General features: G+C 45.6%; 1 protein-coding gene across 1 annotated transcript in view; it reads right to left on the bottom strand.

Moving 5' to 3' along the window:
- The window catches only part of LOC140479087 (espin-like protein), a 75,155-nt gene that overhangs the window by 18,946 nt on the left and 30,654 nt on the right, over positions 1-25,555 (bottom strand). Inside the window, exons 4-7 of the mRNA XM_072572944.1 lie at positions 21,585-21,767; positions 19,137-19,268; positions 1,262-1,420; positions 417-537 (exon numbers count right to left, since the gene is read on the bottom strand). Of these exons, the coding sequence (XP_072429045.1) occupies positions 417-537; positions 1,262-1,420; positions 19,137-19,268; positions 21,585-21,767 (595 nt within the window). The remainder of the gene's footprint in view (positions 1-416; positions 538-1,261; positions 1,421-19,136; positions 19,269-21,584; positions 21,768-25,555) is intronic.

The following is a 25,555-nucleotide window of genomic DNA, read 5'->3' as shown; positions in this document are numbered from 1 at the left end:
AGTCATAGGGCAGGACAAGTCAAATCTGTTTTACATCTGCAAGTGTATTCAACTTAGGCTCAGGCAAGGAAGCTACAAGCATTCAATGGTGAGTGATAATGGCAGGCTAACTGAGACCGACAATGCATTGCATTGCAGCTTAGTGTGCGCTCAGTTGGCTGCCCAGTTGTTTTGTGATGCAGTGACGCCAACAGTGTGATTCTATTCACGCTGAAGTCACCATGAAGGTTCTGCTTTCTCAACCTTATCTCTAGCCTGAGGCATGGAGAGATCACCAGTCATCTCTCTCCAAAGAGTGAGCAACACCATGGTCCCCTGGGACTATGGCGACATTACTTTTCCCTTCCCCTTAGCTGAGCAGAGGGAGAATCTGAGTCAGACAGAGACAAAGGGAGTTGAGCACTGATCCTACTCACCAGTTGGGTTTGGATGGTTCTGCCTTGGTAACTCAGGGGCTGCTGGTTGAAGGGGTGATAGTGGTGGGGCTGCTGGCAGCTGCTGTGGAGATATTTGAGTGGGTTTCACCAGAACTGTATTCTGAAATGAAATCAGATGCAGAATGAGACAGTACACTTGTTATGACAGCACAACCCTTGACAGGACAAGATCTGTAAGCGACAAGACTATCTGCAAATCTCTGTGTGAACGAATCCATCCATTAACTTCATTCAATGACAGCACCGGCTACTATAAACAGTTTGAAAACATTAAATTGGCAATGAATGCTGACTGCATTTACACACACACATACAGACACACACATATATACAGATACACATACACACATATACGTACACACAGACACATATATACAGACAGACAGACATATATACAGATACAGACACACACACATATACACATACACACAGACACACATATACAGACAGACACACATATATACAGATACACACACATGCGTACACACAGACACATATGTACAGACACATATACACATGCATACTGACTTGTATGCCCCCTGCACCCTCACAGACTTAAACTTAAACCCTCTTTGTCTAAGCCCAGGGAACGCAATCATCACAAGGTATCTCCTGATTAGAAGAGGTCAGTAAATATAAACATATGAACAAGAAACATGAATAGTCTTCAATCCTGATCCACCATTCAATATGGTCATAGTTGCTCTGATTTTAACATCTCCTCTACATTCCTGAATACTCCTGACCATCTATCATGAGGACACTGTGGAAGTCTGGTTACAGAGTTGACCTTTTAAAGATCCAGTTGGAAGCCCCCTTCCTACCTTGCCATTCTCCATTCCTTTCTGAAAGTCACGTGACTCCCTGCGGCCCTCGTTGATGGATCTGTAGTAGTCACTGTCGCTCTGCTGCCTCACAATGCTCTTTGTTTTCCGGAACGATTCGTGTCTCTGAACAGAAGCTGGAGGGTCATCTGGTACTGGCTGGAATTGAACGAGAAGCCAGAGCTCAACATTAACCTGCAGCCAAACCATCAGCTAAAAATCTAATAGTAATTAACAGCAATATTAACCAGTACAGAAGGGTGGTACACAACCATGACAGCCATTTTTAATGTGCTCATAACATTGAAAAGGGTGCTTCATTGAAGCCAAAGATATTCTTCTCTCTTTCCCCTTTCTCCTGTATATATTTTACCTTCTTCAAAGCCTTTGGACATACCGCCGACTTTGTTTCTGGCACCCAATGTATTGCTTTAGTGAAGTTTTTATTAATGCATGTGAAGTGGGCACCTTCTGGCAAGTCCTATTGCATTGCCAATCCCTAATTGCCTTTGAGAAGATGGTTGTGAGCTGCCTTCAAATCAGAGTTTTTAAAGTATGGAAAGAGGCCATTTGGCCCATCGTGTTCTTGCTGTTCATTAAACATCCACCTATTCCAATCCAGCCTTGTACGCTATAGTGTATCACGTGTTCATCTAATTAGTTCTATCACCATTTTAGACAGTGCGTTCTCTCTTGATTACAGCTGAGAGGTTACTCGGCTAAGTTGGAGGGCAGTCAAGAATCAACTACATTGTTGTGAACTTGGAGACTCGGTTAGTCCGACAGACTTCCTTACCCAATCAATATTAGGGTACACTTGCTGTCGTTTCATGGTCATCATTGCTCATACAACTGTTAAAGACAGCAGTGCTAACCACTGAGCCACTTTACCACCCTAAATGGAATGTACAAAGTTAAAAATCACACAACACCAGATTATAGTCCAATAGATTTAATTGGAAGCACTAGCTTTCGGAGCAACGCTCCTTCATCAGATGGTTGTGAAGTACGCAATTGTAAGACACAGAATTTATAGCAAAGGTTTACAGTGTGATGTAACTGCAATTATACATTGAAAAATACCTTGATTGTTTGTTAAGTCTCTCATCTGTTAGAATGACCATTTTAGTTTCACTTCATTCATAAGTAAATCACAAAACTTTTTTTTAAATGTTAAATTCTCAGGTTAACTGTAACAATTGGTGTCAGCGCAGATAAGATGTTGCGATGTTGAAGGTGTTAGCCCCCCTATGTTCCCTGTCTGTGCCACAATGTTCAGACTGATTCTAATCTAAAATGTGAGTTAACAGAGTCTTACATTGATTCATGTAGTTTTTGAGCAAAGTACAATGTAACGCTGCAAGTACAAATTCACCTCACAAACATATATGTGCGTGTATGTGTGTGTATATGTACATCCACGCTCACCCATTTACATCAAATCAGTGTACTGTCACATACTCAGTCTCACACACACACACACTTACACCCACAAAGATGGGATACAGATAATGACAGTGCAATTCTCCCTGAGGATTCTCAGCTCCACGCTCTCTGCCATTAGGGACACAAGGTTTCAACCCAAAACATTGACTTTCCTGATCCTCGGATGCTGACTGACCTGTCGTGCTCTTCCAGCTTTACATCTATTGACTAATGACAATTCACTTTCAGTAAATTCAATCTTTGATAAATGACCTCCAGCCTCATTCCTGAAGAAGGGTTCCAGCCCGAAACGCCGATTTTCCTGCTCCTCGGATGCTGCCTGACTTGCTGTGCTTTTCCAGCAACACACTCTCAACTCCAGTCTCCCATGTGGCAGCCCAATGGTTTCTTGAATAGATTGAATGCTTTAAAGTTCAAATGATGATTTGTAAAGCAAAGTAGGAGGATTCGTATCATGAAATACCTTGGAGGTTCCCTTTCTCGTAAAGTTTCAAACAGGAATAGTTTACATACTCTGGCTGCTTCAGGGTCTGGTTCTCTGACTGGGTGATGACTGAAGACTCTGATAAGTCTGCTCGGTGCTATGGAGATAGGGTACTGTCCCCGAAACTGTTTTGATCACATGACTGCTAGGTTAACGTGTCTATGGCGCACACTATCTATTTTGGATGGGAGAAACCTTCACGAAGCAGTGGGAAGTTGCTCGTATCATTACATTTTGACCTTTCCTTTTGGCCGGTATGAAATATGGAAACAGGTCATGTGGAAGCTCTATTGTCTTTAAGTGGTGATCCATCCTTAAATAATGATGCATCAGGATTTCACCAGATAGCTGGGAGATGCCCTTGCTGATGTCAATTTTTAATTAGACAATCACTAGAGTACAGACCATAGTCAAAAGTCACATGATTTGTGGCAGCTATTTTAATGGCTTGCTGTATCTAATTTTTACGTGTTGAATAAAAATTCATATAAGGACATACCTGTACTAGGCACGACACTAACTTTTTATTGTAGATTTCAATTAAACTTGGGGTACCTGGGGGAAGGGGCAATGTTATGGAGCCTGTGGTGGGAATTGTGAGTAATTAGCAATTAGTAATCATTAGTAATAAGTTATTCTTTTCTTAGTTAGGCATGATGAGAAATCTTGATTTTCAGCTTGTGGATTGCAATGTTGAGATGGAGCCAACATCGCAATCCACAGGCTGAAATTGTGGATTCACCAGTTTCCCCATTTCCCCTCCCCCATCTCATCCCAGATCCAACCCTCCAACTCGGCATCGCCCTCTTGAACTGTCCTACCTGTCCATCTTCCTTCCCACCTATCCACTCCACCCTCCTCTCCAACCTATCACCTTCACCCTCACCTTCATTTACCTACCACATTCCTGGCTACCTTTCCGCCAGACCCAACCCCCTCCCATTTATCTCTCAGCCCACTTGGGCCATCCCCCATTCCTAATGAAGAGCATATGCTTGAAATGTCGACTCTCCTGCTTCTCGGATGCTGCCTGACGGGCTGTGCTTTTCCAGCACCACACTCTTTGACTCTGATCTCCAGCATCTGCAGTCCACACTTTCTCATAATGTCAGACAATGTCCTTTACCTTGGACAGAAGGAAAGGCTAGCTGAAGCTACAAACAAACTGGCCACTAGCATGGACATTCAATAAAATGTGAACAAAAAGCATGACATTATTTCTCCCACAATTAAGGAAATATGCCTGGCTCCCCTATAACAATCAATATGTGTTAACCATGAGGAGAACCAATACATTTAGTTCCCTGACTCAGCTTTCTCAACAAATAATGCTGACACACGTATGAATAAACTGAAAACAGTGCATTGTGAAATAATTCCAAGTGAAATTTAATTTTGAGTCACACTGGTATCATCTTTGTGTTTCAAAATCTTATATTAATGGCAATGGGTTTGGGCAGGCAAGTTGTGTTTGTGATCAGAGCTCCTCTGTTTGACCAGGGGCCTCCATCTATAACTGTGTTATCAATAGATGGTACAATGAAATGCTTTCTCCACGTGATCCCGTCACCCATGTACACCACCAACACTTTACATTTTATTGTAGTTGCATTAGAAAGGAGATAAACATTTGAATCTTTGACCATAAGATATAGGAACAGAAATAATCCATTCAGCCCATTGAGCCTGCTCCACCTTTCAATCAGAACATGGCTGACCTGATAATCCTCAACACCACTTTCTTGTTTTTTCTCACCTATGATTCCCTTTCTGATTAAAAATCAGCCTTGACTTTACTGAATGACCCAGCCTCAACAGCTCTCTCTGTTAAGAATTCCACCAATTCTCTACCCTCTGAGAGAAGGAATTCCTTTGAGTTTGTCTAACTCAGAGGATTGCAGATGTTCCATCATTAATCACTGTAAGGCTGAGATTGAGAATTTTCTTTGGTCTCTCAGTAAATCAAGTGATGGAGGAGAGGGCAAGAGAGTAAAGTTCAAATGGAAGATCATCAATTATTACACAGAATGGTAGAGCAGGTTTGAGGGGCCTGAAGTGAATGGATCTTGGGTGAAAATCCTCTGATGTTTGAAGTAATAATTAGCATAAAGGAAACTCCAATTCAACTTCATTTTATGGTCCATATGGAAATACATTTTGAGTACATTGTTAAAAGTATTACATGTAATTGAATAATAACAATGAAAGACGAGAGTTACCCTATCGCAAAAATATAATTTTAATAAAATATCTATGGTTGGGGTTATTGGAAGTTAACCCATGGTAGGCTACTGCAGAAAATACAGAGATATGGCATTGAGGGTGAGTTGGAGGTTTGGATTAGGAATTGGCTCTCTGGAAGAAGACAGAGGGTAGTAGTTGATGGCAAAGGTTCATCTTGGAGGGCCGTCACTAGCGGTGTTCTGCAAGGATCTGTTTTGGGACCATTGCTGTTTGTCATTTTTATAAATGACCTGGAGGAAGGGTTAGAAGGTTGGGTGAGCAAGTTTGCGGATGATACGAAAGTCGGAGGAGTTGTAGACAGTGAGGAAGGATGTGACAGGTTACAGCGGGATATAGAGAAGCTGCAGAGCTGGGCAGAAAGGTGGCAAATGGAGTTCAATGTAGCTAAGTGTGAGGTGATTCACTTTGGTAAGAGTAATAAAAAGATGGGGTACTGGGCTAATGGTCAGATACTTGGTAGTGTGGAAGAGCAGAGGGATCTTGGTGTCCATGTACACAGATCTCTGAAAGTTGCCACCCAGGTAAATAGTGTGGTGAAGAAGGCATATGGCGTACTGGCTTTTATTGGTAGAGGAATTGAGTTCCGGAGTCCTGAGGTCATGCTGCAGTTGTATAAGACTCTGGTGCGGCTGCATCTGGAATATTGTGTGCAGTTTTGGTTGCCATACTATAGGAAGGATGTGGAGGCACTGGAACAGGTGCAGAGGAGGTTTACCAGGATGTTGCCTGGTATGGTAGGAAGATCCTATGAGGAAAGGCTGAGGCACTTGGGGTTGTTTTCATTGGAGAAAAGAAGGTTTAGGGGTGACTTGATAGAGGTGTACAAGATGATTAGGGGGTTAGATAGGGTTGACAGTGAGAACCTTTTTCCACGTATGGAGTCAGCTATTACAAGGGGGCATAGCTTTAAATTAAGGGGTGGTAGATATAGCACTGATGTTAGGGGTAGGTTCTTCACTCAGCGAGTCGTAAGTTCTTGGAATGCCCTGCCAGTAGCAATGGTGGACTCTCCCTCATTATGGGTATTTAAGCAGGCATTGGATAGGTATATGGAGGATAGTGGGTTAGTGTAGGTTAGGTGGGCTTGGATCGGCGCAACATCGAGGGCCGAAGGGCCTGTACTGCGCTGTATTCTTCTATGTTCTATGTTCTATGTAACATTTTAGATCCAGGACATCTCTGTATGCATTCCTCAGGTTAGTGCCCTAGGCTCAACCAACTGCAGTTGCTTCATCAATGATGTTCCCTCCATAATAAGGTTACAAGTGGGGATGTTTGCTGATGACTGTACAGAATTCAGCACCATTCACTGATACTGAAAGACTCCATGTCTAAATGCAACAACAGCTGAACAATATTCAGATTTAGGCAAGTGGCAAGTAACATTTGCAGCAGGCAAGTATCAAGCCATGACCATCTCGAACCAAAGAGAATCTAATCATCTTCCTTTGACATTCAATGGTGTTACCATCACTGAATACTCCACAATCGACATCATGGGGGCTACCATTGACCAGCAACTGAATTGGATTAGCCACACAAATACTGTGGTTGTAAGACTGGTTAGAAGCAAGGAATCCTGCAACAAGTAACTCCCCTCTTGATTCCCCAAAGCTGGGCCAATGTCGACAAGACAGAAATCAGGAGTGTAATGGAATACTCTCTTATATCATGGAATGCAGCTCCAATAACACTCAAGAAGCTTGACACTAGGGCAAAGAGGTCCATTTGATTGCCACCTCCCCTTTAATCATCCCTGTGGCAGCAGTGTGTACTATCAAAAAGATGCATTGCAGGAACTCACCATACCCAACTTTGACAGCACCTTCCAAATCCACAAGCTCTGTTGTATCAGGTAGTTGTTCTAGAGGTCTCTGTCCACTTCTGTCACATACAGTCTTAGGTGGAGATAAGGAGATCTACTCTAGCTTTTGGAGAGAACTGATGTGTCTGTACCAGCTCCCTAAAGTCCCAGTAATAAGGCCCAGCTAACAGTGGTTGTACATATTGCTATCATGTAGTGACTCTTGTTTTCTAAGAACAGTGTCTCTTTTGAAGACACCCTACAGAGGTGTACCCTGATTACTTGATTTACCCAAGAAAAAGGGTTTGAGAACAACCTCAAAAAATCCTTAATTTCACATATTTGATGTATTTGTCACCTCTACCTGTATCAGAGATGATCATCTGGAAAAATACTCCAATCTCTAGTACCATGAAGGGCAAAGGCAGCAGATACATTGGAGCACCATCAACTGCAAGTTCAAGTCACTCACTATCCTGAGTTGGAACTCTGTCTCCATTTCTTCACTATCGCTGGTTCAAAAGGGTGGAAATCCCTTCTTGGCTGTGTCTACCCAATGGACTGCAGTGACTTGAGAAAGCAGCTCTCCAGGATTTTCTCAACAGCAATATTAGGGATGGTCAATTAGTGCTGGCTGAGCCAATATTATAGACTTGCCTGTTCACAGTATTCCTGAAACACACAATGCTCGTCAGGTAGACAGTGCTCATCACCCACTTGGCTCTCATCTACGAAGCAGATGAACGAGCATGTGATAGATTATTTCTGGAACCAACCATTCACTGGTGTGAATCTTCTCACCATGTACTTGTTCCTGATGGCAGTTAGAGGGAAGGCTCCCAGGATTTGCAGACAGGTTGCCCACATTACCTGAGGTGGCACTGATGTATATCCCTGCCACAGAGCTGCCAACAGTCTGACCCAGGTTCAGTTGCAATACTCACGTTCTTCGGCTGTGCACCATTTAAGGCCCTTACTTCAACAACTGTTGAACTCTCGGATGAAGTCAGCATCGTTCGACTCGCTGATATGAAATGTTAAACTGGCTGAATAAAAGCTGAATGCTTTCTAAGTGAGCAACCTCTTGGCGTATTACTCCATATGATACAGCGGCTGTTTGCATTCCCGCATCCCCTGTGTTTTGGAGTCATCTCAGCTATGAGGGCTGCAATGCCAGTTTATGAAGCTGCAATTAGTAGTCACTCAATTATTTAAGGTCGGTTCAAGTGACGAATTAGATCATCAACCGTAAGTCAGTTAGGAGCAATTTATTAAAGCTATTGTGCTGGGTTGCCATCTCCCTGCTCTGCATCACTGCTCTCCTCTTCTCTTGTGTCACTCTGAGACAATGCAAGGGATTTTAAATAAACTAGATTGCTTCCTACTTAAGTGATGGTCCCTGTTACCCTCCAATAATCAAGCCAGGTGCCGATTGACTCCCATCTATGTGACCAAACAACCAAAAACAATACAGGGACTCTTGTAGCACAGTGGTAGCATCCTGACCCCTAGGCCAGGAGGCCAGGGTTCAAGGCCCAAGTGCTCCAGATGTGTGTCATAACAGGTTGATCAGAAATATCTATAAAAGCAACATTCTGCCCATGTGGCTCTCTTGTGACACTGTGGTAGTGTTCCTACTCCATGAACCTGGTTGGCCTGGGTTCAAGTCCCACTAGAGGTGTGTAATAACATCTCTGGACCAGTTGATTAGAAAAATAGGTTAAATTTTTAAAAAACCCAAATACAAACCCAACATAGCAAGTGTTCCTGCCACAGCCTTCTCTAGAAATGGCGGTGATATGAAGGGCTGACCAATCAGATCACAATTGTCCATATTGGATTTTAAAGCTCTCTTACAGTATGGTATCACAGAACATGGCCGAAGCTGCTATGGAAGATAGATATTAATCAGCAAAAACAATCAAATTCAATCCAGCAATCCCAGTTCACCTTCCAATATCTAATACTTCTGCACCTCTCCAATTCTGGTCTCTTGTTTATCCCCCAATTGAATGGTCCAAACTTCCAAACCACAATGCATAAGAACTTCCTCAGCACAGAGAGCTGTAGAGAGAATCAGCATATTCCCTTTTTTACAGTTGTAGCTGCCGTCTGTTATGTTTAAATGTCCAGTGTGAAGAGAGGTGAGTGGAGACTGGCTCAGTGGGAAAGCTGGGGAGTTAAGTGGATTGGATGAATGAGATAAAGGGGAGAAGTAGGGAGGATGGCAAATGGGTGAGGTCGGGCCTGGGATAGAGGTATATCAGGGCCCAATAACCAGGGTCTGGTGCTGTAGGATCCTGCTGTACCCATGACATTGTAATCTGGAGGCAGAGCCAAGAAACAACACCAGGACCTTACCTGGGTGAAGTGGTAAGTAGATGAGTGGGTAGGTGGGTCACAGATTGAATCAGAAAGGGTTGTCAGGTCAGAGGCCAATTAGATCGGGGGGGGGGGGGGGCAGAGTGGGTGTTGGAGGGGGCAAGGTGTGCAATTCAGCATGCAATAACCCAGGACCTTAGCACAATGTTCTGGAGAACTGGGAAATTTCCTGTCAGAGGTTTAAATTCCCAGACAATTCCAATGGAGTCATTACATCAGGAATTCTGAGGAGTTCCATAGTGCAGCTTGGTCTGATTTTAACCCTCTGGAGACGGGAAGATCTGGGTGTCTAGACCAACAGCAATCATGTGTTCTGTTCACTATTGGCTCATTCTTGTGGAATTCCACCTTGAAGCCTCTCCACCTTATTTGCATCCTGAACACAAATCTGAAGCAGACATCCTTGACTAAGTCTTTGCCATATATCCCAATCTCTTCCTATGTGGCTCAGTGTCCAATTGTGATTGTAACACCATTGTGCAACACTTTGTGACAGGCCATTACATTCAGTGCTATATGCAAATAGTTATTGTTGTTGTAGTTCAGTCATATAGAGGTGGGCTCCAACCCTACTGCAGAAACTTGAACACACTATCCAGGCAGACAGACCTGTCCAGCTTTCAGGTGGTGTTTCAGGTAAGATGTTAATTTTAGGACTTATCTTCACTCTCAGCTTGACATAGAGGATCGCATGGCACTAGTTATAAAAGAACAGGCCGGTTCTTGCGATCTGATCCTTGTCCACCCTGGATCTAAAGCATCTCTAAAAACTTAATTTGGTCAGCAAACCACTGCTGTATGTAGATTGATTCTCATGTTTCCTATATAGCATTTGTGATCACATTTCGAAAGAAATTAATTAGGACTACATTGATTTGAGATCTCTTGAGGTTGTGAAAGAGGCAGTATAAATAAAGCCTTATGGAGAGCAGTTCCAGTCACTCAACACCCCAGACTTTGCTGAAGTACATTGGCAATGTTTCCGTTTTTAAATTCTGATCCTTGTTTACAGATCTCTCCACAGTCTTAGCCCTTCTTTTGCTTGTAAGCTCCTCCAGCCCACAACGCTCTCCTCCAGTTCAGACCTCTTGCATCACCCAGATAGGAATTTCTCTACTATTGGCGATTCAACCTTTAGCTTCTCTTAAACCTCTTTGCCTTGTGAACTCTCATTCAAAATATTTCATGAAACTTCTCTTCGTCCAAGATGTTGTGTACATGTCCCAATATCTCCTTATACGACTATGTCAAATTTGTTCAAGAATTTTCCTGAGAGAACTCTTTGGGCTTGCCTGCTTCAGTGACAGCAACACATAAATATTGTTGTACCTGAAAAATGGGCCTGAGATACCTTGGGTTATATGCAAGACTGGAATAAATATTTTCACTCCTGTGTGCAGTGGCTGGGGTTTTCCACCTTACCGCTCCTTGGGCAGGATCTGTGGGGACTGGCGAGATGCTTTCATGCCAACTGACCCCAATGCTGTCTTCATGAGCACAGTTATCTAAACAGTGTACCAAGGGCCACTGGATAGAATGAAGAGTGTTGGAGTCCTGCACTCACGGTCCAGCTTACAAGAGCTCATTCGGGGTTCAAGCGGGCATCAAATGCAGAACTTTCCAATGGTAAATGATTCAGTCATGAAGCGACTTTCGGATGCCTTTAACTTTCATCTGCGGCACTAACCAGGACTGCATGAGCTTCGCTCTGAGAATCCAAGCGATTTGAACCTGCCTGCATAAATTACTAATCAAGTTCCAGTCATGTTGCTTTAGCTGATTTTTCCATGTGTCACTTTACCGTGCGGCGGCCCATCCACACTCAAGGGGGACCCAGTTCATAAAGACACTGAGCAATTCACAAAGGAGGTCAACACAGGATCAGGGAAAGCAGGTCAAGGCAGCTGCAGTGCTTGCACATTTGGTATCACTCCAGCCTGTCATTCCCCTGTGTCTTCAGTTCACTAGTTCCAAATTGGTATGATGCAAAACCTGCCATTTCTCCTCCTTTCAAACAGAAAATGAAACAGTGGCGGATGAATGGAAAATCCAATCTTTAATTCCAGTTATTTACAATGAAATAGTCTCAATGCAGTGGTTAAAAGGATTGAATCCAGCAACTGACTGTGATTGTTTCTGTGGTCACTCTGTCTGAGCACTGTAATCCTATAGGTATTCCATGTTTAATGAGGAATGTGATCTGCTTGTTACATCCTGTTTGCTTGTGTAGCTATTCAGTAAATACAGAGCTTAAAGGAGCGCAGTAATGACAGACATTTGCCATGAAAACTGTGGTATACACTGCCACTTCCTTCAATGCAGATTGTATCCAAAAACATTCAATCGCCTACAAGGAACAGATGCATAAAGGCAAACCACCTCTTCAATTGAGTTGAAACAGTAGCCTCTCTAGCGACCAGCATTGGTCAGAGACAGTTCACTCACCCTCTGAGTCAAAAGGCCATAAGGGTCAAGTTCCAATCCAGGACAGTAAACAAGGCTGGGCAAAAGTGAGGACTGCAGATGCTGGAAACCAGAGTAGAGATCAGAGTGGTGCTGGAAAAGCACAGCAGGTCAGGCAGCATCTGAGGAGCAGGAAAATCGACGTTTAGGGCAAAAGCCCTTCATCAGGAATGGAGGGCTGTCATCAGCAAACAAGGCTGACACACCAGCACTGTATTGTGGGAGTGCTGTATTGTTGGAGCTTCCATCTTGTCGATGAGATGTCAGCCCCTCAGTCCTTTCAGAGGGTTGCAAAAGAGCCACTGGCACTATTTCAAAGTTTACCCCAAATGCTAACATCTATTCTACAAACAACATTAAAATCTGGTCATTGCACATCACACATTGTGGGATCCTTCTGTCTGCAATTTAACTCCTGCGATTCCTGCGTTACGACAGTGACTACTTCAAAAGTACTTCATTGGTTTGAGGTTGTGGGAGGTGCAATATAATTGCAACGTTTTCCTTCTATGGAATAAAGGGACTGTTTCCACACTGTAGGGATTCAATAATAATAAAAAAATTTGGCCAGCATTCAGACTCCAATATTAACTGTGAGCTAGCGAGGTTGTAAGTGAGCAGGAGGACAGGAAAAAAAGGGAAGAGAGAGGATGCCTGCAGTTATTGGCCCTGCCCCATAGATACAAAGTACTGTAGTTGCTGCCTTTAAGGATAAAGATGTCACTTGGCTGCGTCTAATCTGTTTTTAGTGATGTTGATCGAGGGATAAATATTGGGCCGAACACTGGAGAGAATACTCCTGCTCTTCTTTGAATTATGTCACAGGATGTTTATCGTCTACCTGAGAGGGCAGCCAGGGTCTTGGCTCAATCTCTCAGCCATCAAGTGTGGAGGCAGTACCTTACTCTGACACCAATTAACACCTAGACTTAAACATGTTGCAGCAGCGGTCACAGCATAGAAGCTGATTTTCTCTTCCCACTAGCCTTCCCACTGAGCTCCATTGGTAATGTAGGTATTTGTCCTGAACATTTTCTGCGATTCAACAGAGAATTGCCTGGGCCACACATTGAAGCACAAGACAGACACAATCAATTTAAAAAAAAAACATAGCAGCTACAATTCATCTTTAACTTTCCTTTCAGCTCAGTGTCAGATCCAATGGGACATCCTGGACTGGAGGGGGTTCACTCAGTCTGGGGCTACACAGCTTTTCTATCTCAGTCATAGCAGGTAAAGGAATGATTCGTTCTATCTGTTTACTGTACGGTTCCCATGTGCCTCAGTATCTGCTTGCATGCCTGCACCCCTTCACTTTGTGTGAGCTAATATCTTTCCTCATTGTCTCTTGTCACTAGGGCTGTGTTACCCTGGCTCTTTCTCACACAAAGGCGATGAGTAAGTGTCCAGCTAACTCTTTGTGTCAGGTGTCATTGATATTGAACCAACTCAAACAATTTTACACCACCGATTCCCTTCCTGACAAGAACAATAAAGCAAAGATCTATTGAACCGAACTGCCCTCGGGCCTGAAAACTGAACCTGCTGATCTTACAGCAATTGAAAACACAGATCATGGAACATGGAATGACTGAAGGGTAAGTGGATAGCCAGCATGATAGCACGCTGTACAATAGATAGGTTCTTTGATTCACAACAGTCACACATTTGTTACCAAAACCTTTCTTCGTAGCATTTTATTTTCTCTATATCACCCTGAATTAAAGAACTGATCGTGATGACAGAGGTTAACAACTCACCACGCCTGGATTACTTCATGAGGTATTGCAAACACCTGTTATCATTTTATGGGTTTGAGTTTGGTTGGTTAGAATTGATAGACTAGGCTAGGCTGTCAGTACACTTTTCCCTTCATTAAACATTGTCTTCCAGGATATACAGAACAAGGCTGGACATACGACTTCACATAGAACTATCACTTGGTGGACTGTTGTCATATGATCTTACATCATGGATTATGTAGACTATACATATTTAAGATGAATTCTTCCCACCACATCTCCCCCAGGACTCTGACTTCATTTAATACAGAATCCTATACAATTCAGGCCAGTCAAAACACAAAGAACTGCAGGTGCTGGAAATCTGAAACAAAAACAAACATTTCTGGAGAAACGCAGCAGATCTGGCAGCATCTGAGGAGAGAAAGCACAGTCAATATTTCAGGTTCAGTGACCCTTCTTCAGAACTTAGTCAGCACTTTGCACCTAACCATTATCTCCCAAGCCTGAGCAATAATCTCAGCAGTTATCATAGAATGACAGAGATTGCAGAAGGTTAGTCATTGTCTGCGTGCTAGTGTTAACGTTGTATTTGAGCCGTCGCCTCTAATATTAATTCCCTGCCTGTCTGGTGGCACAGTGGTTAGCACTGCTGCCTCACAGCGCCAGAGACCCGGGTTCAATTCCCGCCTCAGGCGACTCTCTGTGTGGAGTTTGCACATTCTCCCCGTGTCTGCGTGGGTTTCCTCCGGGTGCTCCGGTTTCCTCCCACACTCCAAAGATGTGCAGATCAGGTGAATTGGCCATGCTAAATTGCCCGTAGTGTTGGGTAAGGGGTAGATGTAGGGGTATGGGTGGGTTGCGCTTTGGCGGGGCGGTGTGGACTTGTTGGGCCGAAGGGCCTGTTTCCACACTGTAAGTAATCTAATCTAATCTAATCAATATTGTTTGACATAACTCAATTTCATTATTCTGACTGTCTTTAATAATAGTGCAAGGGCCAGGCCCCAATCCCTTGGAAAGAGACTGACTACATAAACTCCACCTAGATTGGTAACAGGTCTTTCAAATGGCTTCTGGTGGTCCATATGACATCATTGGGAAGTTTCCGAAAGTGTTACAAGAGGGCCTCGGGAGGATAAAAGCCTCCAGGAAATAAGATCTCTGTAGGGCAAGAGACCCATGGCCTGATGTGCCAAAGTATAGGCTGAATTGAAACATCAGGATATATTGGCATTTTATGCCCAGTACAATTTGCTGAGTGGGTGGCACCAGTAGTTTCAGTTGTAAAGCCTGACAACTCAGTCAGTCCCTGTGGGGATTATAAATTGACGGTCAACAGATCTTAGACAGATATCCTACGCCACGCATAGAAAACTTGCGTGCAAAGGTGTCTGGGGGTCGAATATTTTCTAAACTGAATATGAGCCAGCCATGCCTACCTCCAACTGAAGCTTGACGGGGCATCCAGGGAATATGTAACTATAAATACTCACAAAGGACTGTGTGAGCACACTTTGGCCTGTGCTATCTTTCAATGGTAATGAATATTCTCCTAGTGATGCCCAGAGTGGCAGCCTGTCTGTATGACAGGAGTCGCTGCAAAGGAACATGTGGAGAGTGTGGAAGAGGTCTCATGCTGTTTGTCTGAAGCTGGCATCCAGCTACAAAATGTGGATTCTAGGTGAGTGAAGTAAAGTACCTCAGGTTCAGAGTTGACAGGAACGGATTACTCCCTGTCCTAGAGAAGGTGAAAAGCCATAAAAAGGGGCTATGACTCCAAGGAGCATCAAAGTTGAAGTTTTTCCTACAACTCAAAAATCATTCGGGGGAGATATGGTCCACGTAAGGAACTTTGGTGATGATTCTCCAGGGAACCCAGGAGTTACCCTTAAGGGTCCCAAAATAACAGGAGCGAGGGGGAATTCTTGGACTGGGTGGTGGAGGAATGTGATCACTCCTACAAGATCCATGGGGAGTCACTAATTAATCTCCTCGTGTAGTTCACTGAGTATGAGTTCCTTGGGTAACAGGTACATAGAACATAGAACAATACAGCACAGAACAGGCCCTTCGGCCCACGATGTTGTGCCGAACTTCTATCCTAGATTAAGCACCCATCCATGTACCTATCCAAATGCCGCTTAAAGGTCGCCAATGAATCTGACTCTACCACTCCCACGGGCAGCGCATTCCATGCCCCCACCACTCTCTGGGTGAAGAACCCACCCCTGACATCTCCTGACATCTCCAAGTGGCTTACCCACTTGGAACTCATCATCTGAGCCCTTTATTCAGTAGATACAGGGATGGGCCTGCAGAATTGTATGTCCTGGGTTGGGATTAGCCTATGAACAGCACAAGTAATGGCTCTGTTTTGATGTCCAACAGTAAATGTCGTTCCTTTCCAGCCAGCCTTCCTGAGTTATTACACTGACAGTCTCATAAGCATGTAATTGTACCTTGCACTTAACATTCCAGGAAATGCCATCACTGCCCCTGGCTATGACCTCTCTCACCAGTGGCACTGCTCCAGCAGCAGCACAACTGCAGTCTCAGTTCTACTTCCAAACTGTACTTGGTGGCATGACCATCACTGAATATCCCATTATCAACATCTTGGGGACTAGCACTGACCAGGAACTGAATTGGACGAGCCATATAAATACTGTGGTTATAAAAGCGTGTCAGAGGCTATGAGACAAGAAACTTGGAAGGTAGCAAATTCTAGTCTTAGGTTTCTAGCATTGAAATAACTAAATTACTGGATCTTCAACTAACAAGGCAAAAGAAATAAATTCAGCCTCCAGTAAGGAATTGTAAAGATATCAATAATTTGTCAGCTGTGGACTAGGTTGGTAATCTCACTGAATCGTTCACAATTATTCAAGAATTGAATAAAGTTGATGAATAAACTATTTGTTTTGGTAGGAGAGTTCAGGACTCTGGCTTTACAAGGGGGCATCAGAAGCAATTCTTCTTTACAAAATCTAGCAGGAATTTATAATTGTCTTCCAAAAAGCTGTTGATGCTGAAAATCAACCGACAGAGTGCAGACTAGGATTCCTGGTTTTTTATGAGGTAAAGATGTTGGGGAATATGGGACTCCAGGCCAGTAGATGAAGTTTAAGTATATGATCAAACTCAATGGCAAAACAAGGATTGATGTATTGAATGGCCTCCTCTTCCTATGCACACTATAGCTACCTGTCTTCAGCCAGATACTTAGCACACGGCGTTATTTCTAACAGGAAATCCTGGAAGTGGAGGCAGGAGTTAGGGAGCCAGTGGAACGGGTTCCCGCCCAATGTATTTTCCCATCCCACCGCAGTTAGGAAAGGGAGGCAGCATAATCCCAGAGGAAGCCTGGGCCTTTTCTTCCTGCCATCAGCAGGCCAACTGGCCAATAAATAAAATGGAAGATGACAATAATCTTCCTGCTCAACATGCCAACGGGAAACATATTTACCAAAGGTGTTGTTGAACAAATACTAACAAGGAGAACACAGACCAAAGAATGGCGTGTCGTCGAGACCCTAAACAATGCTGATTGAACACGATATTCCCCTGAGCTGTGAATATTGTAAGAGAAAAATGAAATGTGATTGTTCTTCCATGGCTTGTCACTGTTAAAACCTCATCTGTTTCCTTCCATGATTAATTAATTGGAGTATGTTTATTTGAAAAGAGGTCACCATGCAACTACACCTCTATTAGCCTGGCTAAAGTATGCTTCTGCCATGCAAATTTATTCAGAATCTGATATCCTGGACCGGCCATTCTTGTTCCCAGCCATAAAATGCTCATGTAAAATGCTAATTTGTGAAGTGACAGCCCATCCTTTCCCCTCACTCGTTACCTTGTGCTTTACCTCATCTTTTCTCCTATTATTTCCTTAAGATTAGAGGACGTTCACTAGATTGATCCCAGAAATGAGGGGATTGCTGTATGAAGGGAGATTGAACAATTTAGGTCTATACTCTCTGGAATTTAGAAGAATGAGGGGAGATCAAATTGTGGTATTCAATATGATAAAAGGATGCTTCCTCTTGCAAGGCATTCCAGGATGAGAGGTCATTCTCTAAGGATAAGGGTCGGCAAATTTAAAACAGACTTGAGGAGAAACTACATCTCCCAGAGGGTTGTGAATCTGTGGAATTCCCTACCCCAAAGTATGGTGGATGCTGGAACAGTGAGTAAATCTAAGGAGGAGTTAGACAGATTTTAATTGGTAATGGATTGAAGGGATATGGAGAAAAGGCAGGAAAATGGGGCTGAGGAGCATATCAGCCATGATCAAATGACAGCATAGACTAGATGGGCCAAATGGCCTAATTCTGCTCATATATGCTATGAACTTTCGAACTTATGAACTTATAAATGTCTTTGACTGTCCAAGAACTCTGTGATCCTTCAATCCTGGTCTCTTGTGCATCTCCCTCTCCTTCTGCTACGTCACAAGTGGCCATGCCTTCAATTGACTAGATCTGAAGATTGAGTGTTTCATCTGTAATCCTAACCATTGCTCCAATTCTTTGTCCTTATTTTATGGTTCTCCATAAAGCCTATCTTTTTGACCAGTCTCCTGGTCACTCTGTTGTTGTCAGGTGGTACCTTAGTGATGTTTAAGGTGCACAACTCTATGAAAGAGACATGATAAAGTCTGAGGACTTTTCAATGTAACTATTTATCTGCTTTACACTAACCATCTGCATTCTAAATGCACAGTGTCCCCTTTTAGAATCCTGCATTTGTGTAGCTTAGTGTCAAGGTTTTTCTGAAACTGGGGGTCTGGCTATGTGACTTGAGATGTTTTAAAGGTGCTATATAAACGCACCTTGCGGTTGTAATGCATCTGCAACACTTCACTTGAGTTATTCAAAAGACATAAATGTCAGCAGTGCCAAGGGCCCTGAGCACTGCACATGCTCCAATTGTCCAATCACAAGAAGCAACAATGGCACCACAAAGTATTTCAGCTACAACATTGACTTTAGTCCCTCCCATCCTTTCCCAATGACCAACACCACTGTCCTCACAGCACCCATTGCCTCTCTTCAAACCCAACAGAGTCACTGGGCAGTGATCAGCAGTAGAAACCAGATGGTTTTCATTCAAGACCAACCCGTAGCCAATTTCTGAACCCTCACCCCAAGAAGTGAAAGGTGTGCAACTCTGACCTGTGTCATTAGGATAGGAATTAGCTCCAATAGTTTCAGGCCAGGAAGGACAGATGCTTCACTGTTGACGGCTACTTGAAATACAGTCTACACAAAATCCCACTTGATCAACCATCCCCATGTTCCTTACCATTATCTCAACTTGCTTCAAGTAATTGGCACAGTCCACATTCCCATTGTAATCTGCCAGCTCTGCGGCAGTGTAGCCATCATCATCTCGAATGGTGGGGTCCACTTGATTCATGATGAGGATCTGGCAACACTGCAATTCAAAAAGAGTGACCAGTGGATACAGGAACACCATGATGTCTGAGCAGCAACCAAACCTACCTTATTCACAGGTTCCTATTCTTCACTTGGCTGGCCAGCTAGTACACAATGCAGCGTGGGTTCAATTCCCATACCAACCACCATGACGGTCTGCCTTTCTCAACCTCACCCCTCACCCGAGGCACAGTGACCCTCAGGTTAAACTAGCACTAGTCGTCTCCCGCTAATGAGACAGCAGCCGTGTGGTTGTTTGTTGATTGCGGTGACTTTATTTTTACTTTGATCTTTTGTTCTTGACTCAGCTGATAGGCTCAGGGTAGCCAATCCATCCTCAGAAATGGGCCTCAGCACTCGCACACCCGACTCACTCTCTACTGTTCTATCTATCCTTCCATTCCCAAGAAAACTGCCTCTCTCCACTGAAAAACGCAGAGAGAAACCCCCCTGAAATTTGTAGGATCAGTTCCCAACTGAATATGGTTGGCAAGCCGACTCTAAACCTTTGAGAACCAACATTGTAGGATATGCACTGCTGTTGCTCCTTGCTTTCCCTACATTTGTCAGTATTAAGGTATTATTAAGACCATACTGAGGCTCTGTCAAAGGCTGAATCGGACATCATTGAGATCATTCTAAAGCGGGGAACCACAAAACCTGACTATTCTGTTTCCCCCTCTTCGTCGCATAAGTTAATGGGAAGGGGCAGAAACTTCCATACATAAAAATAATTTGAAAGAAACACATCACATTTTCCATAGCTGACAATGTCCAAATAACAGGTCCTGATGAACTCAGAAATTCCTTCTGTAGTTGCAGCAGGACTGGCATCTTTCCTTTTACCTGGGCGAAAGGGAGGATTGCAGGTGCTGGAGATAAGAGTCAAGATTAGAGTGGTGCTGGAAAAGCACAGCAGGTCAGGCAGCATCCAACGAGCAGGAAAACCGACATTTCGGACAGGAGCCCATCATCAGGAAAGTTTTATATACCCACCTCAATAACCAGCGCTCCTCGAAAAAAAATCCTCTTGCAAGGATGCCTACCTTGAAGATGTTCTCCTCACCTCTCTACAAAGATGTCAGTGAGTCTCTCTCTCTCTCTCTCTCTCACTCACTGCAACCCCTAAGTCATCTCCTCTTCCCTGAAGCTATTCAACCATGTCCTGAAACAGACTCGCTACCACAGCCACATTGGCTTCCTCGGTGACTGCGTCCGCAACCAACTGATCCCACATGGACTCCGGACTACATTCAGACCAGCACAGTTGGGATTTGAACAGGACAACCAATACAGACTACAAATTCAAAACCACTAGCAACGGTTCTCCTCCTGGATCCTCCGCTCCACACTCGCAGCCATGTGCTGCCACCTAACCTCTCTACAGTCAGCTATGCCTCAACTCAGGCGACTGACTGTGTGGAGTTTGCACGTTCTCCCCGTGTCTGCGTGGGTTTCCTCCGGGTGCTCCGGTTTCCTCCCACAGTCCAAAGATGTGCAGGCCAGGAGAATTGGTCATGCTAAATTGCCCATAGTGTTAGGTAAGGGGTAAATGTAGATGTAGGGGTATGGGTGGGTTACGCTTCGGCGGGGCGGTGTGGACTTGTTGGGCCAAAGGGCCTGTTTCCACACTGTAAATAATCTAATCTAATCTAATCTAATCTAAACTGAGGGCCACGCTCTCTCAGAACGTCACAAGACCCCTTCTGTACTATATACTAAGGAGAATTCAAAATCTGAACAAACAATATTTCTACACCATTTCAAACATCAAAAACTGTATGTGCAACAACCTTTTAAATACCCACCTCAATAACCAGCTTTCCTTTTACCTGTACAGGCCATTCTGGAAAAGAAAGTTGCCTAAAATAACAAGTTATTGGGAACCACACGATAAAAAAAATCAGCATTTCAGTTCCAAATACTGGACAAAATACCAACTATCTCGGGTAGAATTTATAATTTGCTTAACTAAAAATTTAAATATATTGAATCTATATATGAACAGACAAAAAACTTTAAGTAAGACATAATTGAACTATCATTGATTTCTGATTTCCTTCCTATAATTTTGTCAGTATAGCTATCTGGAAAACAAATTCCACTTTAGAGATGTGTAATATTGAGATTATTTCTCAATGTTAAAGCTTCCAATAGCCCTTTGAGAATAACTAATTTTCTCAGCTTTCCCAGGGACAACAGCTATGACCACGAAAGCAGTTTCACACTAAAGACATTTCTTACAACCACTGAGGAGTTATGTGACCATGCACAGTGATGTTTCTGGTTAAAATAATTGTGAGTTAATAACCACCTCCAGTTGTCCATTCTCAGCAGCGTCGTGTAGGGGTGTCCCACCCCAATGGTCTCTCAGGATCCTTGCCCCCATCCTTATTAATCGGTCCAACGTCCCAACATGCCCTCCGCTGGCAGCAAAGTGCATTGCAGTCGCTCCCTCATTGTCCTGTGCAGATAGATCTGCATCCGTGAAGGATTTCTGCATCATACAGGCAACAAAACAAGGAAAGATCACGCTGGAGGAAGATTGATTACAATACAGCTTGTAAATAAAATTAAATTTTCAAAGCATTTTAAAGGGGCATAACCAGATGAGGTTTGCCCTGAGCCACCCAAAGAGGTATCCAACTGCTGATAACATTTTACTGGAGGGAGTTGTGTGGAGTTTCAGGAGGTTGGGAATGCATGGTCACCTTATTTTGGATTTGATGTGGTTTATTATTTTTATGTAACGAGATACATTGTGAGATGGAGCTGGGTTAACGTCAGGATTCATAACGTCAATCAGAGAGAGGGTGGGGAGCAGAGGAAAGCAACATACACAGACACACATTTGAGCATACACGCACACACACATGCACACTTGTGGGATCGTGTTCAAATAATGATCGAAATCAGTGAGTGGTGAAAATAGTCTATTTTATTCAGCAATCACAGCATAAGTTCGAGGCGGCAACAGTATCCCGAAATACAGTTCTTACAAGAGCCCCTTTATACACAGTCCTTACATATATTAAAATCTCATTACTATGGTGTTACCTTTTTCATCCATTGTACACAAAGGTTGGAAGGACTTCTGTCCTTGGAGACAGGAGATGGGTTAGATGGACGGGAGGTGGGTTTGGTGGATGGGAGATGGGTTCAGTGGACGGGAGGTGGGTTCGGTGGACGGGAGAGGGGTTCGGTGTGCAAAAGATGGGTCGGTGGATGGGAGATGGGTTCGGTGGGCGGGAGATGGGTTCGATGGGCAGGAGATTGGTTCGGTGCACAGGAGATGGGTTCGGTGTTCGGGAGATAGGTTCAATGGGCGGGAGAGGGTTTCGGTGGGCAGGAGATGGGTTCGGTGGGTAGGAGATGGATTCGGTGGACGGGAGATGGGTTTGGTGGGTGGGAGATGGGTTCTGTGCCGGGAGATGGGTTCGGTAGGTAGAAGATGGGTTCGGTGGGCAGAAGATAGGTTCGGTGGACGGGAGCTGGGTTCGGTGGGCAGGAGATGGTTTCGGTGGGCAGGAGATAGATTTGGTGGACGGGAGATGGGTTTGGTGGGCAGGAGATGGGTTCAGTGGGCAGGAGATGGGTTCGGTGGGCGGGACATGAGTTCAATGGGTGGGAGATGGGTTCGGTGGGCGGGAAATTGGTTTGGTGGGCAGGAGATGGGTTTGGTGGGCAGGAGATGGGTTCGGTGGGTAGGACATGGTTTTGGTGGGCAGGAGATGGGTTCGATGGGCAGGAGATGCGTTTGATGGGCAGGAGATGGGCTCGGTGGGCAGGAGATGGGTTCGATGGGCGGGAGATGGGTTCGGTGGGCGGGAGATGGGTTCAATGGGCAGGGGATGGGTTCGGTGGGCGGGAGATGGGTTCGGGGGTGGGCGGGAGATGGGTTCGATGGGCGGGACATGGGTTCGATGGGCAGGAAATGGGTTTGGTGGATGGGAGATAGGTTCGGTGGGCAGGAGATGGGTTCGATTGGCGGGAGATGGGTTCGGTGGGCAGGAGATGGGTTTGGTGGACGGGAGGTGGGTTCGGTAGGCGGGAGGTGGGTTCGGTGGGCAGGAGATGGGTTAGGTGGGCATGAGATGGGTTAGGTGGGCAGGAGATGGGTTCAATGGGCAGGAGATGGGTTAGGTGGGCAGGAGATGGGTTAGGTGGGCATGAGATAGGTTAGTTGGGCAGCAGATGGGTTAGGTGGACGGGAGATGGGTTCGGTGGGCAGGAGATGGGTTCGGTGGACGGGAGATGGATTCGTTGGGCGGGAGATGGGTTCGGGGGTGGACGGGAGATGGATTCGATGGGCAGGACATGGGTTCAATGGGCAGGAAATGGGTACGGTGGATGGGAGATGTGTTTGATGGGCAGGAGATGGGTTCGATGGGCGGGAGATGGTTTCGGTGGGCAGGAGATGGGTTTGGTGGACGGGAGGTGGGTTAGGTGGACGGGAGATGGGTTCAGTGGGCAGGAGATGGGTTAGGTGGGCAGGAGATGGGTTCGGTGGGCAGGAGATGGGTTCGGTGGACGAGAGATGGGTTAGGTGGACGGGAGATGTGCTTGGTGGATGGGAGATGGATTCGGCAGGCGGAAGATGGTTTCGGTGGGCAGGTGATGGGTTCGGTGGGCAGGAGATGGGTTCGGTGGGCAGTGGATGGGTTCAATGGGCAGGAGATGGGTTCGGTGGGCGGAAGCTGGGTTTGGTGGGTGGGACATGGGTTCGGTGGGCATGGGATGGGTTCGGTGGGCGGGAGATGGGTTCGGTGGACGGGAGATGGGTTCGATGGTCGGGAGTTGGGTTCGGTGGGCGGGAGATGGGTTCGATGGGCGGGAGATGGGTTCGGTGGGTGGGAGATGGGTTCGATGGCCGGGAGTTGGGTTCGGTGGACGGGTGAAGGGTTCGGTGGACGGGAGATGGGTTCGGTGGGCAGGAGATGGGTGTGGTGGGCAGGGGATGGTTTCAATGGGCAGGAGATGGGTTCGATGGGCAGGAGATGGGTTCGGTGGGCGGGGTTGGGTTCTGTGGGCGGGAGATGGGTTCGGCGGGTAGGAGATGGGTTCGGTGGGCAGGAGATGGGTTCAGTGGGCAGGAGATTGGTTCGTTAGTAGGAGATGGGTTCGATGAGTGGGAGATGGGTTTGGTGGGCGGGAGATGGGTTCGATGGGCAGGAGATTGGTTCAGTTGGCGGGAGATGGGTTTGATGGGTGAGAGATGGGTTCGGTGGGCGGGAGATAGGTTCGGTGGGCAGGAGATGGGTTCAATGGGCAGGAGATGGGTTCGGTGGGCGGGAGATGGGTTCGGTGAATGGAAGATTGGTTCGGTGGACGGGAGATGGGTTCAATGGGCAGGAGATAGGTTCGGTGGGTAGGAGATGGGTTCAATGGGCAGGAGATGGGTTCGGTAGGCGGGAGATGGATTCGGTGAATGGGAGATTGGTTCGGTGGACGGGAGATGGGTTCGGTGGGTGGGAGATGGGTTCGGTGGACAGGAAATTGGTTCGGTGAATGGGAGATTGGTTCGGTGGACAGGAAATGGGTTCGATGGGCAGGAGTTGGGTTCAGTGGCAGGAAATGGGTTAGATGAGCAGGAGATGGTTTCGGTGTGCGGGAGGTGGGTTCGATGGGCAGGAGATGGGTTTGGTGGGCGGGAGATGGGTTCAGTGGACTCGAGATGGGTTCGATGGCCGGGTGTTGGGTTCGGTGGATGGGAGATGGGTTCGATGGGCAGGAGATGGGTTCGATGGGCAGGAGATGAGTTCGGTGGGCGGGAGATGGGTTCGGTGGGGGGGAGATGGGTTCAATGGGCGGGAGTTGGGTTCGATGGGCTGGAGATGGGTTCGGTGGGCGGTAAATGGGTTCAATGGGCGGGAGATGGGTTCGGTGGACGGGAGATGGGATCGAGGGGCAGGAGATGGGTTCGATGGGCAGGAGATGGGTTCAGTGGGCGGGAGATGGGTTCGCTGCATGGGAGATGGGTTCGATGGGCGGGAGGTGGGTTCACTAGGCGGGAGATGGGTTCGGTGGGCAGGAGATGGGTTAGGTGGTCAGGAGATGGGTTCAATGGCAGGAGATGGGTTGGATGGGCAGGAGATGGGTTCAATGGCAGGAGATGGGTTCGATGGGCAGGAGATGGGTTCGGTGGGCAGATGATAGGTTCGATGGGTGGTAGATGGGTTTGGTGGGCAGGAGATGGGTTCAATGGCAGGAGATGGGTTCGATGGGCAGGAGTTGGGTTCGGTGGGCAGGTGATAGGTTCGATGGGCGGGAGATAGGTTCGGTGGG

The sequence above is a fragment of the Chiloscyllium punctatum genome, chromosome 6 (genome assembly GCF_047496795.1).
Source record: "Chiloscyllium punctatum isolate Juve2018m chromosome 6, sChiPun1.3, whole genome shotgun sequence".
Classification (NCBI taxonomy): Eukaryota; Metazoa; Chordata; class Chondrichthyes; order Orectolobiformes; family Hemiscylliidae; genus Chiloscyllium; species Chiloscyllium punctatum.
This window is presented reverse-complemented; position numbering and strand designations above follow the sequence as displayed.